At 40.4% G+C, this 19,784-nt stretch overlaps 1 protein-coding gene across 1 annotated transcript in view; it reads left to right on the plus strand.

The window, feature by feature from the left end:
• The window catches only part of PLA2R1 (phospholipase A2 receptor 1), a 110,445-nt gene extending 91,675 nt beyond the window's left edge, over window positions 1-18,770 (plus strand). The window contains 7 exon segments of the mRNA XM_061612696.1: window positions 287-417; window positions 1,079-1,223; window positions 11,701-11,947; window positions 14,565-14,686; window positions 16,332-16,339; window positions 17,712-17,880; window positions 18,595-18,770. Of these exon segments, the coding sequence (XP_061468680.1) occupies window positions 287-417; window positions 1,079-1,223; window positions 11,701-11,947; window positions 14,565-14,686; window positions 16,332-16,339; window positions 17,712-17,880; window positions 18,595-18,770 (998 nt within the window).
• The last annotated feature ends 1,014 nt before the right edge of the window (window positions 18,771-19,784 follow it).

Consider the following 19,784-nt stretch of genomic DNA (forward strand, 5'->3'; position numbering starts at 1 on the left):
GCAAGCCTCTGCTGTAGCACGCATAAGTGGCAAAATACACCAGAGAGTAGGCAGGAAAAGAAAAAAACCCTGTCAGCAGCAAGTCATAATATCCTGGAATTTCCCACTGGCTTAATCAGTTGCCTTTTCACTTCTCACTGTGATTTCAGAGACTCTGAAAAAATGGCATTGAGTAAAATTAACTTGTTTTGCTTCTGTTTTTAACGAGTTAACAATGTATCCCATCTTGAATTACTTGATGTATATCTACAGGTGACTTATTTCTAACTGTGATCTATTTCTCTAGCTTTCATAACAATGAATCTGTTTGGGCTTAAATCAAATGTCTGGATCGGTCTGCAGAGTAATGATTATGAAAAATGGGTTAATGGGCAAGAAGTGGAATATTCCAATTGGTCTCCAGTAGAAGCAGCGCAGGCAAGTGTTAAAGTGGTTTTATGTGGAGTTTTTGTTTGTGTTTTTTGACATTGGACTTTCTTGTATCATTCTTTTCAGGCCTTTCTAATAAATGGCACTTACTTATTTCCCCCTTCCCTGCCCTTCCTCTCTAGGGAAGCAAACATCGAATGTTAAAACAATACAATTTAAAATAACATGAAAATATATTTAAATGCAGCTGCTGGGGAGCTTAAGTGAGGAGAACGTCGTCTCACTCAAGTCCTGCTTGTGGGCTGCCGATAGCTTTCTGGCTGGGCACTGTGACAACAGGATGCTGAACTGCAGAGCTTGGAAAAGTTACTTTTTTGAACTACAACTCCCATCAGCCCAATCCAGTGGCTATGCTGGCTGGGGCTGATGGGAATTGTAGTTCAAAAAAGTAACTTTTCCAAGCTCTGCTGAACTGTTATAGGTCTTTACTCTCATACAGTAGGGTGGGTCTTACGTTCACTGTAATTTCATTAAACTTTTAATTTTTTAAAAATACTAGAAAATCTGTTGCTCTGTCAGCACCTTCTCATTACTGTATCAGGTAACTAATCTTCTATATATTTTTCTCTTGATTATTTTGTTAATATGGCTTTAAAAACCCTGTACATTGCTTCTTACATTGATTCCCACCGTAATCCATTAATTACAGAATCACCCTGATTACAGTGCTGATATTCAAGAAAAAGCTCTGCTATGTACTTCAATATTAAATAAGCCTAGTTTCAGTTCAATGGGAAAATGGTCCCTAGAAAATTGTGGAAGAAATTATGGGTTTGTCTGCCAGAAGGCTCAAGGTAAATAATAATTTTTGCTTACCCTTTTTTTAGAAAGTAAAAATTCACTAATAGGCAAAAAACCTTGCAGTTTAGGAACGTACCTATAGCCCACAGATATCTCTATCAAACTTTAAAAAGCAGGAAAATTGGGCAGCTATAGTGAATGCACAAGGGGAGCAGGAGACCTGACCTCCTCTCTGACATATTGTACTGCCCTACAAATTTGTTAAAATGCAAACATAATTTGGGTTGGTCTTTCACAGTCCCATCCACTTCCTGTGTAGCTTGGAAGAATTTGGTAAAAAGAAGAGGGGAAGGAAGAGGAGAGGGAAGAAGGGGATGGGGAGGGGAAGGGAGGGGATAGGAGGGAGGAGGAGAGAACAGCAGGTTTGATCATTTGCATGCTTTTTGAGTTCAGTGGGATTTACTCCTGTGCAATCATGCTTAGGATAGGTGAAACTGACCTGGGGAGGGGAGGGGGAGGAGGATGGGGAGGGAGGAAGGGGGAAGGGAAGGGTGGGAGGAGGGGGGAGAGGGGGCAGGGAGGGGAGGAGAGGAGATTGGGTGGGTGGGCACTGGGCAGAGGGGAAGCCCCTTTCCAAAAGGAAAACATTGTGAACTGTATCATTCTGTTTCAGGGTTTCCCCCACCTTTTTATTCTACAGCAGGCACATGTAACCTCCCACCCAAATTTAAATCAAAACTGTTTCTGGCCACATTAGGGTTGCTAGGTCAGAAGCATCCCAAACCCTGAGATTTTGGGGGCAGGTCCAAGTGATGTCATGGGGCATGCCTGGGTGATGTCATGGGGTGGGTCCAAGTGATGTCACAGGGCAGGTTCAAGTAACATCATGGGGCGGGCCCAAGTGATGTCATTAAGCATGATACATTAAGCGTCAACCACAGTTGCTTGGTGTATCAAAAATATCATACAAAAACATTTCTCTGATTGGATAGAAATTTTACCTAAAAAATGGAGCCCGGGTAGGGAACATTTAATATACCCAACTCGCTTCTGGCAAAAAGAGTTTAAGTGCCCCCAGTCACCAGAAGGCCATTGTAGGAAGGAAGGAGCCTAGCGTTGTGGAGATGTTAGATGGGAGCACTCAGGAGTAAAGATGGATGCCCCAGAAGGGCTGCAATTCTAAGCACACTTACTAAGGGACTAAGGCCCATAGAACTCAGTAGGACTTCTGAGTATATATGGTTTGGATTGTGCTGTTGGTAAGGCTTGACTACGGATCCTCTGCAAAGATATCCATATCCAAGTAGGATTGGCAACCCCCTGCCTGGAATGTCCTGCCCCTACCTTTTAACATCCAAATTTCTTTACAGATTTGATCCTTCACTTCAGAAAGAGGTCTGAGAAATGAGTAAGAAGTTTCTCTACCCACTTCTGTCTCCCCTGTGGGCCGCTATAAACTCACTTCATCAGCCAACCCCATTCCAGTGAATATAATTGTCAGAGAGAAAGCACACACAATTTGGTCTACCGTCATAGGCAGCAGCTTGGGAACAACAACTGCAGCCACGCTGCCCAGTATGTGAATTTTCTTTTACCACTATTGGGCAAGAAACAAACAACAAGGTGCATCATCAGTGGGTTTAAGACGGTTGAGCGGAGCACGTAGAACCACTGTTGTTGCTTCTATGGATGAAAGGGAGTGAGGATAAAGGTAAATGAAATGCAAATAGAAAAAGAAAAGACAGTGATGCTTTCCTAAATGCAATACCATACCAATCACAAAAGATTCCTATGAGTAAGGCAGAAAACTAAGCATCCCGCAACCAGTCAGGATTCCTAACCGAAAACCAAAACTAAAAAAATCCTGGCAGCCAATCAGCCAAGGTCACAGAAATCCCCATGCAGCACAATCTGACCCGGGGACTGCAGTTAATGCAGAATGCTGTGGCACGACTGCTGACATGAGTGAGACTCTATCAGCACATAATACCTCTGCTCTGAAATCTGCACTGGTTGCCAATTTGCTGCAAGGCCAAGTTCAAGATGTGCTTTCCAGGTTACAAGTGCCACATAGTACTTGTTCTGCTCTTGTAAGAAATCAGTCCTTTAGTGATGGACAAGGTGCAAAGACTCCCGTCAGTTTATCCAGCTTTGAAACTCCCTGCCTGTTGACATTAGCAGGTGCCTTCATAGTACTCTTTTTGGCACCTTCGGACCACTTAATGATTTTTCTATGTGTTGTAGCAATTGTGCTGTGCTAGATGCGGTATGATTTTAATTGTATTATATTGCTTCTTTTATTTTTTTACATAGAAATTTCTTACATAGAAATAAAGTCTATAGAATTGAAACTGTAATACAATAAAATACAGTATAAGAAATAAAGGAAGCAATACAAATACAATTAAAAATCAATTTGAATATTTAATGCCAGCATGCCACAGACCACCTGAAGGTAGTCCATAAACCACAGTTTAGGAACCCCTGCAATATAAGATATAAAAGAAGCAATAAAAATACAATTAAAAATCAATATGAGTATTTAATGCCGGCATTCCACAGGCCACCTGTAGCTTGCAGACCCTGGGGCCCACTAACCACAATCTGGGAAGCCCTGTCCTAGAAGATCAAGCACTTTTATTCTGGATAAAGAGATCATGAATATATATCTCCTGATTTAGTTCTAATTTTTCCCAGCTGTACTTTATGAAAAAAATCCTTCTAACTGTATGAGTAAGAGTCTGAAAAATATCAAGGAAGAACAAATCTGTATCAAATATCTCCCTTATGTATGTTGAGTTCTTCAAATGAAACCTTTCACCTTATTATAACCCTCCATGAGCTTTCATAGCATGAGATAAAAAAATTAATAACATAGCTGCAATATTGAAAATAATTGCAAAAAATGTTGTACATCTTTCATTTATCTGATACATCAGACAATTTCCAATAGTGAAAAATTAAAGGCTAGGAGCTTGTCATGTATAGCTCATTAAGGCCACTTTTACAACACTTTTTGGATTCAAATACAGATACTTAGGTTCAAAATACATGTGTTTTGATTGTGTCAGTTATGAATAGAAGTTAAAATGTTTGTTACGTTCCAGGCTTGCATGATAAATTCTGGCAGCTGATAATGCTTGCTTTAAATATGAAACAAGCATTACAACCCTCCCACACATTCTCTAGTTCAGATTGTAGTATGAGACACAGAAGAAATCAATTCCTCTCTCCCAGAGCTTGGAAAAGTTACTTTTTTAAAACTACAACTCCCATCAGCCCCAGCCAACATGGCCACTGGATTGGGCTGATGGGAGTTGTAGTTCAAAAAAGTAACTTTTCCAAGCTCTGCTCTCTCCTTAAGACCATAAAAAGATCCTCCTGGATCAGACCAATGGTCCATCTAGCCTAGCATCCTGTTCTCACAGTTGCCAACCAGATGCCAGCGGGAAGTCCACAATGAGGACCTCAGGGCAATAGCACTCTCCCCTCCTGCAGTTTCCAGCAACTGGTATTCAGAAGCAGAGCTTGGAAAAGTTACTTTTTAAAACTACAACTCTCATCAGCCCCAGCCAGCATGGCCACTGGATTGGGCTGATGGGAGTTGTAGTTTAAAAAAGGAACTTTTCCAAGCTCTGTTCAGAAGCATACTGCATCCAGCAGTGGAGGTAGAACATGCTTGTCTCAACTCGCCCCACCCCAGTCACTCTACGTTCCCATTTCTGCTTCAAAAACAGCAAGAGTGAGGAAGAGAGGGAGGTTTCCCTTCCACTGCCCCAGAGCTGCTGTAGCAGTAAGCCAAACACCCACAGCACTGAGACAACTTTAATTTCCAGTGCTCCTGACACCTGGCTCACTGCCATAGCACTGCCAAAGACCAAGTGCTGGAGACGGGAAGACAGAGGGGGAGAGAAAGAATGAGACCACTAATACAATTTTTTAATTTGAAACCAATTTACCTTGTAAGCTGCTAAATGCAGAGCTGTAAACCCATTTCTTGTCAACCTAGATGGACACAGGCCTTTCAGCATAAGAGTCCTCATGTGTGATTTATTACCTGCATAATAAATATTGAAAATAGAAGCTATTTAAAAATAAAATATATAGTGAATTAAGTTACAAAAACAAAACACCACTTCAGAGGGACTTTGGAATTTCAACTTAGGTTTTTTATTTTCTATGATTTGTATGTGTATTTGAAGTCCTCGCTTTGTCCACTATTTATTTTCCCTCTCTTCCTTTGTTATCTGCATTCTATTTTAATTAGATTGTATGCCTTTGGGGGCAGGGACTTGATTTTATTGTTTTATTTTATGTTCAGTGCTATATCCGATGGCACTATATAAATAAATGATGATGATGATGACAACAACAAAGGCATAATACTTGCTGTAGAACATTTTATTTATTTATTTATTATGTGGTTTATATCCCGCCCTTCCTCCCAGTAGGAGCCCAGGGCAGCAGAATAGTTATAGCCCAACCCTATGCATCATTAGTCAGAAGAAAGTCCCACTGAAGTCACTTGGAAACTCCTATTTATATTATATAAAAATGAAATTATCATAAACATATACAACGGCACACAATAAAGAGCTCCAACCTGAAATGAACATTTAGTAGAAGAATCTCTACCATCTCATTATTACTTGATTACTAGTTAGTATTGTTACCTAAAAATGGAATCAACGTAAGCTTCTGGAATTTGATCTGGGTGAATTACATATTTATTTATTAATTAAATAAGCATATGGAAAAATAATTCAATAAGAACCTAGCCTAAAACTTATTTGGGGTTTAATTTTGGCTCTTTGCACAGTATAAGCTATGTCTAAACTAAAAGTGCTATCTATAAAAATGCACTTAACATTTCACTGGAACTAATAGGCCTGTGACAGCAAAGCAATTTGAGCCTAAAATTTTATTTCATATAAAGTTATATTGTGCTGTATGGACTTTATTGTGCTGTCTTTGCAGATTTTATAATAGTGTGGCTGCTTCTAAACAGACGTGCCAGCAGGGCCGACTCCAGGCATGCCGGGGCATGCGCACACGCCCCCCCCACCCCCACACCTACCTGTCTCCTGTCTTTTACCATTGCCCTTAATGAAGATGGCAGCCGCAGTTTCCCTAAGGGGATGAAGCCTCCGCTACCATCTTTGTTGATGTCACATGTGCGTGCTACATGTGCACATTTCTGCCATCAACTAAGATGGCGGTAGCGGCTTTAGTACCTTAGGGAAGCCATGGCCGCCATCTTCATTAAGGGCAATGCTAAAAGGCAGGAGACAGGTAGGTGGGGCAAGGGAATGGCGGGCAGGTGGAAGCTCCTCCCTGCGATCCACAGATGGTGCTGCGGATCGTGGAAGGGGAGCGGAGGGCCCCTCAGGGGCTCCTGTAGCTCCGGGGCTCTTGGGCCAGTGCCCCACTTGGCCGCCCTTTAGAACTGGCCCTGTGTGCCAGTAAGAAAGGCTGTAGCAGACATAGGTGAGGCAGAGTGAGAGGCTGCACGTGCAGAGCAGCTTGCGGGCAGAGGGATGCCACCTGCCCGCACCCAGCCCCGGCCGCATCCTGTCAGCCGCCCAGCTGCTGCTGCCCCCTGTCTGCACGGCCTGCTGCCGCCCTCCAGCCCTGCCACCACTGCGGCCGCTGCCCAGGGGAAGCCCTGCATGGCACAGCCACCCGCTTGGCCACGTTCTGCCCAGGTGATCCTCCACCTGCTGCCGCAGCTGCACACTACTTCTTGTGCAAGGGAGTCCCCAGCTGTGAGGCGGGACCAGGGAGAGAGGGAGGGATGTGGTAGCTAGTTGCTGAGTGAATGAGCATGCAAACAAGAAGGTGGGCAGGAGGGAGGGAGGGGAGGCAGCAGCTTGCCCAAACCCTTCCCAGCAAGCAGAGAGCAAGGATGGCTCCCCTTCGGTGTATGTGTGAAGCATGCATGCACAGCTGGGCAGGAGCCTGGAAAGCTGGAGATCCCCGTATTTCGGGGTGATTTGACCGGAGTCTGAAGATGGCCCCCAGATGCCAGAGTCTCCAGCTGAAAGCCAGAGATCTGGTATCCCTAGGCCACATCCACACCAGACCTTTATTTCACTTTTGACAGTCATGGCTTCTCCCAAAGAATCCTGGAAAGTGTAGTTAGTGAAGAGTGCTGAGTGCTGCTAGGAGATGCCAGGTTCCTCTCACAAAGCTTCAGTCAGAGTGGCTGACTGTTAAACCACTCTGGCCACTGGACCTCTGTCAGGGGAATAGGAGTCTCCTCAGCACTCTTCACAAACTACATTTACCAGGATTCTCTGGGGGAAGCCATGACTGTCTCAAGTGAAATCAAAGTCTGGTGTGGGTGTGGCCCCCTGATTAGGCAAGCCCAGCAGCTGTGAGTCTGGCTTTTAGAACACTGACAGTTGGTTCTTACTGAGCATGCCTGACATCATAGAGTTCAATGCAAAATTTCTTTGTTGTTGTTATGTGCCTCCAAGTTGACTACGACATATGGTGACCCTATGAATCAGTGACCTCCAAGAGCATCTGTCATGAACCACCCTGCTCAGATCTTGTAAGTTCTGTGGCTTCCTTTATGGAATCAATCCATCTCTTATTTGGCCTTCCTCTTCTTCTACTCCCTTCTGTTTTCCCCAGCATTATTATCTTTTCTAGTGAATCATGTCTTCTCATTATGTGTCCAAAGTATGATAACCTCAGTTTCATCATTTTAGCTTCTAGTGACAGTTCTAGTTTAATTTGTTCTAACACCCAATTATTTGTCTTTTTCGCAGTCCATGGTAGCCGCAAAGCTCTTCTCCAACACCACATTTCAAATGAGTTGATTTTTCTCTTATCCACTTTTTTCACTGTCCAACTTTCACATCCATACATAGATATTGGAAATACCATGGTCTGAATGATCCTGACTTTAGTGTTCAGTGATACATCTTTACATTTGAGGACCTTTTCTAGTTCTCTCACAGCTGCCCTCTCCAGTCCTAGCCTTCTTCTGATTTATTGACTATTGTCTCCATTTTGGTTAATGACTGTGCTGAGGTATTGATAATCCTTGACAAGTTCAATGTCCTCATTGTCAACTGTAAAGTTGCATAAATCTTCTGTTGTCATTACTTTAGTCTTTTTGACATTCAGCTGTAGTCCTGCTTTTGTGCTTTCCTCTTGAACTTTCATCAGCATTCGTTTCAAATCATTACTGGTTTCTGCTAGTAGTATGGTATTGTCTGCATATCTTAAATTATTGATATTTCTCCCTCCAATTGTCACACCTCCTTCATCTTGGTCCAATCCTGCTTTCCGTATGATATGTTCTGCATATAGATTAAATAGATAGGGTGATAAAATACACCCCTATCTCACACCCTTTCCAATGGGGAACCAATCGGTTTCTCCATATTCTGTACTTACAGTAGCCTCTTGTCCAGAGTATAGTTTGCGCATCAGGACAATCAGATGCTGTGGCACCCCCATTTCTTCTAAAGCATTCCATAGTTTTTCATGATCTACATAGTCAAAGGCTTTGCTGTAATCTATAAAGCACAGGGTGATTTTGTTCTGAAATTCCTTGGTCCGTTTCATTATCCAACGTATGTTTGCGATATGATCTCTGGTACCTCTTCCCTTTCTAAATCCAGCTTGGACGTCTGGCATTTCTCGCTCCATGTATGGTAAGAGCCTTTGTTGTAGAATCTTAAGCATTACCTTTCATGGGATATTAAGGCAATAGTTTGATAATTACTGCATTCCCTGGGATCCCCTTTCTTTGGAATTGGGATGTATATGGAACTCTTCCAGTCTGTGGGCCATTGTTTAGTTTTCCATATTTCTTGACAAATTTTTCTCAAAATTTGGACAAATTCAGTCTCAGTAGCTTTTAGCAACTCTATTGGTATGCCATCTATTCCTGGTGATTTGTTTCTTCCAAGTATTTTAAGAGCAGCTTTCACCTCACATTCTAAAATTTCTGGTTCTTCATCATACGGTTCCTCCGTGAATGGATCTGTCATCCTGTCATCTCTTTTATAGAGTTCTTTAGTGTATTGCTTCCATCTTCCTTTTATTTCATCTTGGTCAGTCAGTGTGTTGCCCTGTTGATTATTCAACATCCCTACTCTTGGTTTAAATTTCCCTTTCATTTCTCTAATCTTTTGGAAAAGGGCTCTTGTTCTACCCTTTTTGTTGTCCTTTCCTATACAATACCTATTGTAATAGTTCTCTTTGTTCTTAAGTACTAGGTGCTGTATTGTTGTATTTAGGGTTCTGACTGTGTTTCTATCTCCTCTTGCTTTTGCTTTCCTTCTCTCTTTAACTATTTTAAGAGTTTTTTCAGTCATCCATTGAGGTCTTTCTCTCTTTTTAATTAGAGGTATTGTCTTTTTGCATTCTTCCCTGATAACATCTCTGACTTCATTCCATAGTTCTTCTGGTTCTCTGTCAACTAAGTTTAAAGCCTCAAACCTGTTCCTTATTTGATCTTTATATGCTTCTGGGATGTTATTTAAATTGTATTTTGGCGTTATGATTGCTTTGTTAGTCTTCCTTAGCGTTACTCTGATTTTCGATATGACCAGTTCATGATCTGTACCACAGTCTGCTCCTGGTCTTGTTTTTGGAGAAAATATGGAAATTCTCCATCTTCTGCTACCAATTATATAACCAATTTGATTCCTATATTGACCATTTAGTGATGTCAATGTGTACAGTCGTCTTTTCGGTTGTTCAAAAAATGTGTTCGCAAGAAACAAATCATTGGCTTCACAGAATTCAATAAATCTTTCTCCTGCCTCATTTCTTTCTCCTAAGCCCCATTTCCCCACAATTCCTAATTCTTCTCTGTTCCCTACTTTTGCATTCCAATCCCCCATGATTATCAGCACATCTTGTTTTGGTGTGTGATCAATTTCTTCTTGTACTTCTGTGTAAAATCTCTCTAATTCCTCTTCTTCTGAGTTTGCCATCGGAGCATAAACTTGGACGATGGTTATGTTGATAGGTTTCCTGTTTAATCTTATTGATATCACTCGCTCAGACCTTGCATTGTAGCTCCTAATTGCTCTTGCTACATCATTTCTCACTATTAAAGCAACCCCATTTCTTCTTGATTTCTCATTTCCTGCATAAAATATTTTGTAGTTGCCTGATTGAAAATGTCCCATTCCCGTCCATTTTAGTTCGCTCACACCAAGTATTGTAATGTTCATGCGTTCCATTTCTTGCTTGACAATTTCTAACTTTCCCTGGTTCATGCTTCTCACATTCCATGTTCCTATTGTGTGCATCGTACAACTCCAGACTCTCCTTTCGCATCTGCGCACATCAGCCTCTGGGCTTCCTTTCAGCTTTGACCCAGCTGCGTCAGTCACAGTGCTACTCATACTTGTCCTTTGTTCTTCCCCAGTAGCTCGGTGAGTGCCTTCTGACCTGGGGGTCTCATCTTCTAGCACTATCTCGTGTTGCATTTTGGATACTCTGTTCATAGGGTTTTCGTGGTAAGATATATTCAGAGGTGGCTTACCATTGCCTTCCTCTGAGTTTGGATGCATCTTAGTCTGGTGTTTCAGCTTTGACCATTCCGCCTTGGGTGCCCCTGCTAGGAGGCTAACCTCTTGGTCTAGACTCCTGACGGCATTGCTCTTAGATTCTTCAACACTCTTAAACCCCCTCACCACGTCAAGATGTGCATTCTAGAGGGGGCCAAATTTCTTAAATTAATTAAAAATCAGCCAGGCATTGTTTTAACTTTAAACTGCAGAAGATGAAGGTCAAAGTATGGGGCAAGATCAATAATAACAGGATTACAGGTACTCTGTGAACATGGCTGATTTTTAATTAATTTCAACAGATGATGAGAACTCTAACAGAAAAAAGTCTAAAAGGGGTCTGGTTTTTCTCTCTCTCTCTTTTACTGTTTGAACTCTCGATTCTCTCTGCCTGTTTTGTGTATTGCCATGAAAATTTAGAGGGTTGTTAAACAAGCATTTCTGAGTTCAGGACTATACGTTTTGTAAAGTTTTGTTTTGAAATGAGCTTATGGGAAGCATCAGAATGGCATGGGGTATTTTCAATTTAACATTGCAGAATGCGAAAAATCCATGCTGACTATAGTATACAGCCACTCTCATGGCTGTATAATACACAAACAGCACAATCTTAAAAGTTTCACTTAATTCAGAGCGCTTATTCCCAGGTAAATAGCTGGGATTGCAACTGGGTAAAGCTATTATGTATATTGAATTAGTGTGTGCACATCTGTTGCATGTGTGTCTGTGTACGGCTTGTGGGCCATGAGCACTCAATCCGTTGTTGAATGTGTGACTCCCAGGGACAAATAAGCAAACAAATAATAAAGCATATTTGCATATTCCATTTTCTTTCAGTGTGATAAAGTATTTCAGGGTCATTTGTGTTCTTTGGAAGGCATGATGGACAAGGCATGGGATTTAAATTAACATTTATTTTGCATCAACAGAGTGCTTGTCATTGTACAGTACACAGAATTAACATGTTATCTGCTGTCAATGCTTACAGTTGGGGATAGAAGATGGATTTACATGAGGGCCACTTTGAAGAAAAACTGGAGGCTAATGGGCCTGGGCCTTCCCTGTGCAACAAAGTATAAACTATTATTAAGTCTCTTTGCCATAGATGCTGCTCTTCCCACGTATATCTTTTGCCTTTGTGTTGGTTCCTGCAATGGAACTACAGGGGATACAGATTTTGCCATGGGGCCTCCAGTTGCTGATGTCTACCTTACAATCAAGAGTAGATTTATAGGGTTTGATTTTAAACAAATGGAGTAGTGGGGTTTTAAAGGTCTGCTAAAAATAGAACCTCTCCTTTTCCCCTTCTATGTCTTTTTCTCAGTTTTGTTAATCCCCAGTGAGTTATTTTAAAGAAAATACAAGCATGTGCTATTTTAACATACCATATGAGTCATAAATTACTCTGAGTTAATTTTAGTAAAGCAATTTAATTATTTAACAAATAATAGACACAACCAGTATTGCAAGACAAAAATGACCTACAATCATCCGGCTATAATTTTACGTTCATATATCTGATCTCTTCTTTTGCAACAAAATATACAGTAAAATGTTTTACGTCTAGTGAACACTGCAGTACTACTGGCTAATATTCTCTCTCTTTTTCTCTCTCTCATTTTCTCTCTCTCTATTGCAGACTAGATTGATTTGAGATTTCAGCCTGTTTTGTGATATTTTGTGGTGTTATTTATTGATACTGTTGTAGTTTTTTTATTATATACTGAATTGTTTTTATTATATTGTTTTGTACTTGCTATGGAAGCTGCTTTGAGGTCACCTGGTGATGAAAAGCGGCATACAAATATACTAAATAAATAATAAGAAATAAATATTGGTGGTTAAGCTTTTCACTCTTCCCATCTCAAAAATTGCCTCAAGTTTCCTCATCTGAATTTTCTCTCTTCCATCCTTTTTTGTACATCTGGGATCACGGGGGGGTGGGGGTGGATCTGATTTCTTCATGAGCCAAACTGGACCTTTTTTATTGTCAGGGTAAGGGGAAGAGAAGATTCTTGGTGGCAAACTGCCCCCAAAATGTTTGGCTGGCATCATAAGGGATGTGTGTGTATGGGGGAGGGATCTGATTTCTTCATTGGCCATACTGGGCCTTTTATTGTTAGGGTGGGGGAGAAGAGGAGATTCTTGGTGGCAAACTGCCTCTCCGTCCCCCCTCCATGTTTGGCTGTCACCATAAGTGTGTGTGTGTGTAGGGGGGAGAATCTGATTTCTTCAAGGCCTGGACCTGGACTGGACTATTTTATTGTGAGGATGGGAGGGAGAGGAGATTCTTGGTGGCAGACTGCCCCAAGAACGGACTGGGCTGGACATTTTTTATTTATTTAAAGTATCTGAAAATATATTTTTCCCCAACTGCTATTTGTTTTTCTCTGAGCAATAGGAATGTACACGTTATAGAACTGGTTTTATTTTATTTTTAAAAGAAACTATGGAGATCTTTAGGCAAAAACTATTATTCATGATACTTAAATATACCACTCCAGGTCAGGAAGGTTCTGTCTGTGTACCAGGGAATAAGCCAGGCATAGCTTAAATAAACATAATCCTGAACATAATAGTTGCTGTGTTTCTCCATCGAAGTGACACTTACAGTCTCACATATGTAATATTTAACTATACCAAGGAGGAGGTGTGATTTAGCTGTAGTAACTCAATAACCCTATAATAATTCCACTCTGTTTATTTCAGTGGGTGTAGAATTTAACCCTGGACTTCTAAGTCCTAGTCTAAAATCCTAACTATTACATTTATACAATTACAGATAAGTAAGCTTTAATTTAAAATGATATTATCAAGTTGCCCAAATGTGTGTTTTCTTTTCTTTTTACTCTTCACTAGAGCTCTTTGTATAGTTTAGGGCTGACACTGGGGAAAAGCAGCACTCTTGTACCTTTAACAGCTGTGTGGCAGGCAGAAATTATTGTGAACTTTAAGTGCATTTGGATGAACTTGAACTATTTTGTTCCTTTTTAAAATGAATTTTCCAAGTACTGATGGTTACTAACAAAATCCTCTTAATCTTATTGAGAAGTAAGTAAATCCCACTGCATTCTGGGGAGTTAGTGCCTACTAAATGTGAGTTTCAAGCAACTCACTCACTTTGTGTGCAACCTCCTTATCCTGCCTGAGCACACCTTTGACTTCCTTGTCATCCAAGGGTTCAACTGCTTCCAACTCCTGCTTTTTATTTATTTGTTTGTTTGTTCATTATTTGATTTATATCCCGCCCTTCCTCCCAGCAGGAGCCCAAGGCAGCAAACAGAAACGCTAAAAACACTTTAAAACATCATAAAAACAGACCTTAAAATGCATTAAAACAAAACGTTAAAAACAATTTTTTAAAAAAAGCTTTAAAAACATCTTTTTAAAAGGGTTAAAATATATTATTTAAAAATATATATTAACAAGCAATTCTAACACAGACACAGACTGGGACAGGTCTCAACTTAAAAGGCTTCTTGAAAGAGGAAAGTCTTCAAAAGGCGCCAAAAAGATCACAGGTGGCTATCTTTTAATGTATTTACATATTTTTTGTTGTTTTTGTTTTTAGCAATGTGCTCTTTAAATTCTTTTTTAGCATCCCTTATTGACTTCTTGCATTTCTTTTACCAGAGTTTGTGTTCCTTTTCATTTTCCTCATTCGGACAAGACTTCCATTTTGTGAAGAAAGCCTTCTTGCCTCTAATAGCTTCTTTGACTCTGCATCATCTTGGCCCTGGTGGTACCTTTCCTGAGCTGCAGTATACGCTCCAGTTGAGCTTCTAATATTGTGTTTTTAAACAACTCCCAAGTATTTTGGAGTGATTTGACCCTCTGGACTTTGCCTTTCAGCTTCCTTTTTACCTGCAAGGAAAATGGGGCTGAACTGGTCAGCATTTCAGACCACTATCTCCAAGCTTTCCTCACTGTAATTATAAATCGATTGGGCTGTGCACATTGGATTGGATTCAGATGTAGATATTTAAAATATATGCTCATTTGCTATGATTTAGCAAGTACTTTCAAATATAATCTATATTATTTATTTATTTATTTATTTTATATCCCACCCTTCCTCCCAGTAGCTTAGATAAAGATGTATAGTGAGTTTGTAAATAAAACTTGGTTCAACCCTTTCTGAATTCAGATAGTTGAAATGCATATCAGAGCAGAGAAGGGCAGTGTGTGGGAAAATATCCAAGTAATAAGCTTCGCCAGTAGGAATACAACATTTTATATTAAAAATATTGTCAGGACTCACTAATTCACTGATTCATTCCCAGGAGTATCAAAGTCATGGTACTTCCCAATAGGCTGGAGCTCTGAAGTATAGTAGAAGTGTAGTCCAAAATACACCTGATTACTAAAAAGAAAATAATGTGAAAATGGGACATCACTTGTCTGTCTTTCAGATTGTATTCCCAAATGGTTATGGTGCTTCTTGGACACATACACGTAGCACAAGACACACTGATTGCTAGGAAAGACTTTAAGGGGATATTTGTAAGCTTCTATCTAGAAATGAGTGGACAAGAGGTGTGTTCCCCAAATGGGATGGTATTCCAGGCCACCAAGAAAGCCAGAGTTTGGTACACATTTGTCTTAGGCTACACTGATTTCCAGAAAAGTCTGAAAATGGAACATTTTTGTACCTAACAAGTCAAAATTTGGGGGGGGGGGTGCTTTTCCTGAGCAGAGGGCAGTATTCCAACACAGAGCAGGTCAAGCTGGACTGTAGGGCTGTGGGAATTCCAGATGTGCATATTGGGAAGAAGGCAGCAGGAAGCATATCCAGTGACAGCCAGGAATGTGGATCTGTACTTGTATCATTCATGTTTCATCAACCAGAGCACGTTTTGTCAACTAGTACTAGCACTAGTGAGCTGTGCTGGAGATCTACAGTGTGGTACAGGAATTTCTGCTAGATGCAGAAAATATCCTTGCTTTAAAACCCATGGCTACAGACATGGAGGTACAGATGAACCCTATTTTAGGGAACTCAGAGCTCAAAGGAGTTGTTCTGTGGTCAGGCTTTGCATCCCCCCAAAAGGTGAAGTCAGACTACTGGGCTGAAAATATTGTATTGACAGCCTTGCATAACTTTTTAATCAGCATCTTGCCTTTTGATTCAGCACTTTCTGCATCCTTAGCTCAAGTCACTACTTTGGGCTGCATGTACACCATACATTTAAAGCACTTTTCCCTCCCAAAGAAGCCTGGGGACTCACATACACACAGAGAACTACAGTTTGTTTATTTATTTATTTTGTTTGTATCCCGTCCTTCCTCCCAGCAGGAGCCCAGGGAGGCAAACAAAGCACTAAAACACTTTAAAACATCATAAAAACAGATCTTAAAATACATTAAAACAAAACAGCATTAAAAACATTAAAAAAAACAACTTTAAAAAAGGGCTAAAAATATTATTAAAAACATATTAAACAATTCTGACACAGATGCAGTCTGGGATAGGTCTCAACTTAAAAGGCTAGTTCCCAGCACTCTTAACAAACTACAATTCCCAGGATATCTTGGGGGAAATAATGTGTTTTAAATGTGCTTTAAATACATGGTGTGTAGTGTACATAGCCATCGTTGCTCCATCTCTTCCAACAACAGCCAGTGATGTGGAGGAAGGCCAGAAAGATTCAATACATTGGTACCATATTGCAAGCTAATGACTCATAAATATTGTACAGTAGGGCCGTCTTTTCGGTGGCCCGTTCCACTAATACGGTGGCTTTCAATTAGAGTAAGGCCCCACTCATACGGCAGTTGTTCTGCTTTTACAGCATTTTTCAGACATCAAGCACTATTTTATTGATGGAGTTCCGCCATATGAGTGGGGCCCTACTGTAATAAGAAGTTGGGGGAGTAACATGTCACAAGCATGCAATTTTTGGTTGCTTCCCCAAGGTGAGTGTAACATGTAGCCCAGGTTTAAATAAGAAATGTAAGGATGCTGCTTTAATATTGTCCTCTAGTTATGCAGGCTTGCACTTCTTCCTTAGTGTGAATATTTATTTATTTTGTTTATTTTGTTTAGAAGATTTTATGTCCTATAAAACTATAAGATCAGTCAAATTTTAACTAAAACAGTTAAATAGTTGCAAAAAAAGGCCCAGTTAAGATAGAGACACAAAGCAGATAAAAATGAATAAAGAGGGGCAGCTGGTAAAAGTCCTCAACTTGGCACATTAAATCCCTACTGGAATGGAATTGTCTTGGTTAGATGATAAAAGACAAAGAGAGGGGCAATTGGACCTCCTGTGGTGCAGTCACAGAAAGGCCACCACCAGAACACAAACAGCCTCCTTAGCAGACCTTAGGGAAGCAGGTAGGCTGGTGATCAATATAAGGTGCATATAGATTGAAAAGGGTCAGATGTACGCTAAATACTTAGCACTCCATTCAAATGTCCATGCAGATGGATCCTTAAAATTGTCTACTATATATTTTTCAGTGTCTTTATTGCCACTCACCTTAGCTCTAAAAACATCTGATATTTATACTGGGAGTGGCTGTAGTTAAGTGGTAGAAGTGCTTTGCATACAAGGGTCCTAGGTTTCATTTCTGACATCTCCTGTTGGGACTGAGAAAGACTTCTGTCTGAAACCCTAATGAGTTGCTTGCTATCAGTCAGTGTGTACACTCGGGAACTGGGAATGTATGGACCATCTAGATGCTGTTAGACTCTAACTCTTATCAGCCCCAGCCAGCTGGGCTAATGGTTAGGTCGATGAGAATCCAAAACATCTGTAGGGCCACAGGTTCCAAATTTCTGGTGTAAATAATACTGAGCTAGATGGACTTATATCCCTAATAGTGATGTGTCATATGACCTATTAAGTGTTAAAGAGTTAGGTAAAATACCTTGGTGAAGAATTTCCTGACCATCAGAGTCCTGATGGAAGAGGGAGGAAGGGTTTACATTTTGTGAGAAAGGGCAAAAATGAACTTAATGAACTGCAAGAGATAATCAAACACTTATTTTATCAGAATGGCCTTAATTTTGAGTGGTCTGATGGTACGAAACCTTCAGTTACATTCTGGAGAGATGGGGAATCGCATATCTCTGGAAACTGTGTTTGCATTGATACTATTGGACACTGGAGATGTACTGACTGTGAGAGACTTTTGAATGGAGCAGTTTGCCATATTCCACCCAGTAAGTTGGTTCTTATGTTAAATGGTGAAACCCTATCAGCAAACAGCCCATTTTGACCTTTGAGCATCATATTAAAAGAAGAAATTAAAATGATGAAAGGGCCCTGTTGAAACACTCCATGTTGAGATGTATTTCATCTGTGTAGCAGATATTCAAACTTAGTAATAATATGCCTGCCTAAGAAAAGAAGAAAACTATACCCAAATACAATGAAAAGTACAACCAGTTGCCTCAGTAGAGCAAGTTTGGAAGGAGGGGATTGCCTGGTAAAAAAATAAAATGGTGCAGTGAAAGAATAGTAAATGGTGTGTGATGTGGTCACAACATGTTTTAAGGTTCTAGGGGGAAATTCTGTAAGAAAGGAAAAGATTAACTAAAAACAGAGTTGCCCCATTTCCTCCTGGTAATCTGCCTAAAGCATGGGATACACAAAGTCCTCTTTTACAGTCATAAGATCAGTGCTTTTTGGGGGTAAAAAGTGAGGTCCCAGTGCTCACACCTTGATAAAAGCCAGCACAAAATAGCTGCCATGGGCAGCAAAACAAAAAAGGTGCCAATACGCCATACCAGTAAATTCAATCAGAAAAAAAGCACTGCATGGGATTGACCCTTATATCATGTAATTGTCTCAGTAAACAAATGCAAAATTTTTAGATCTTGGGAACAAATTCTGTCTTTCTGTTCTGTCTGTCTAAACTATTCCTTCTGTCACAGAAAGGAAACCAACTGAACATAAGGGATTGTGTGATGAAAAATCTATTCCTTAGATAAAATTTGAAAGAAGTTGCTACAGCTTTTCCACAGTATTCAAAAACTCAAACTTTGATGAAGCATTTGAATTTTGCAAAAAGCAAGGTAATCTGTTGATAATAGCACAGTGGAAAAATTGAGAAAGGTTTTGCAGCCTTACATTGTTTATTCATCAGTGTTCTTTTCAAAGTTTGAGTAGTTATTACAAAGAATATTGTTTTGATGTTGTGGGAAATAGTGGATGCAGTCCATAAAAAGCTAGATGATTCTTGGGCCCTGCTAAAAGAGTGGGACCATGACTATTTCACACATCATTATGTGGACAATTTATTGTACTCTGAAGATTATTTAAATCATAGTTAACTGGGCAATTTAGTTGCAACATTATATTGGGTACTTCCACACAAGCCATTTACAGTTTTTTTGCAGTGTCACAGGCACTTGGGGTTTTTTGAGGGGGGGTATCCACACAATACCACATTTGAGTTGTACACATCCCAATCTGCCCCCCACGTTCAACATCCAAGGCCCTCCTCCAGATGCCTACTCCGAAGGAAGCTCGGAGGATGGCAACAAGGGAGAGGGCTTTCTCAGTGGTGGCCCCCAAATTATGGAATGATCTCTCTGACGAGGTGCACCTAACGCCAACACTGTTATCTTTTCGGCGCCAGGTCAAGCCTCTCCTCTTCTCCCAGGCATTTTAGTATGTGTTTTTAAATTGATTTTTTCAAGTGTTTTTAAATTTGTATATTTGTTTTTAATGTTTTTAATTGTTGTAAACCGCTCAGAGAGCTTCGGCTATGAGGTGGTATACAAACGCTGCTGCTGCTGCTGCTGCTGATGATGATGATAAATACAGATGTTTCCTTATTGGAAAAAATCTGATAAGTATGGTTACTACTAGTATATGTGTGAAAACACCAAAGATGTGGCTATGTGAAAGAGGAGCTATTCAATTTTTGCAGGTGAATTGACATGTTATATGACTTTGGGGGGTGGGGTCTACTTTCATACCTCCTCAGTTCCAGTTTGGCCCAGCTGATCACACCTGAGCTATTTTGTTTTTGGAAATGACTATGGGAAGATTATTGCTTTTGCTTTAGAAGAAAGACTACAACATTTGCTATGTGTTTGTGGGGGTTGTTAGTATACCA

Source organism: Rhineura floridana, chromosome 2 (genome assembly GCF_030035675.1).
Source record: "Rhineura floridana isolate rRhiFlo1 chromosome 2, rRhiFlo1.hap2, whole genome shotgun sequence".
NCBI lineage: Eukaryota > Metazoa > Chordata > Lepidosauria > Squamata > Rhineuridae > Rhineura > Rhineura floridana.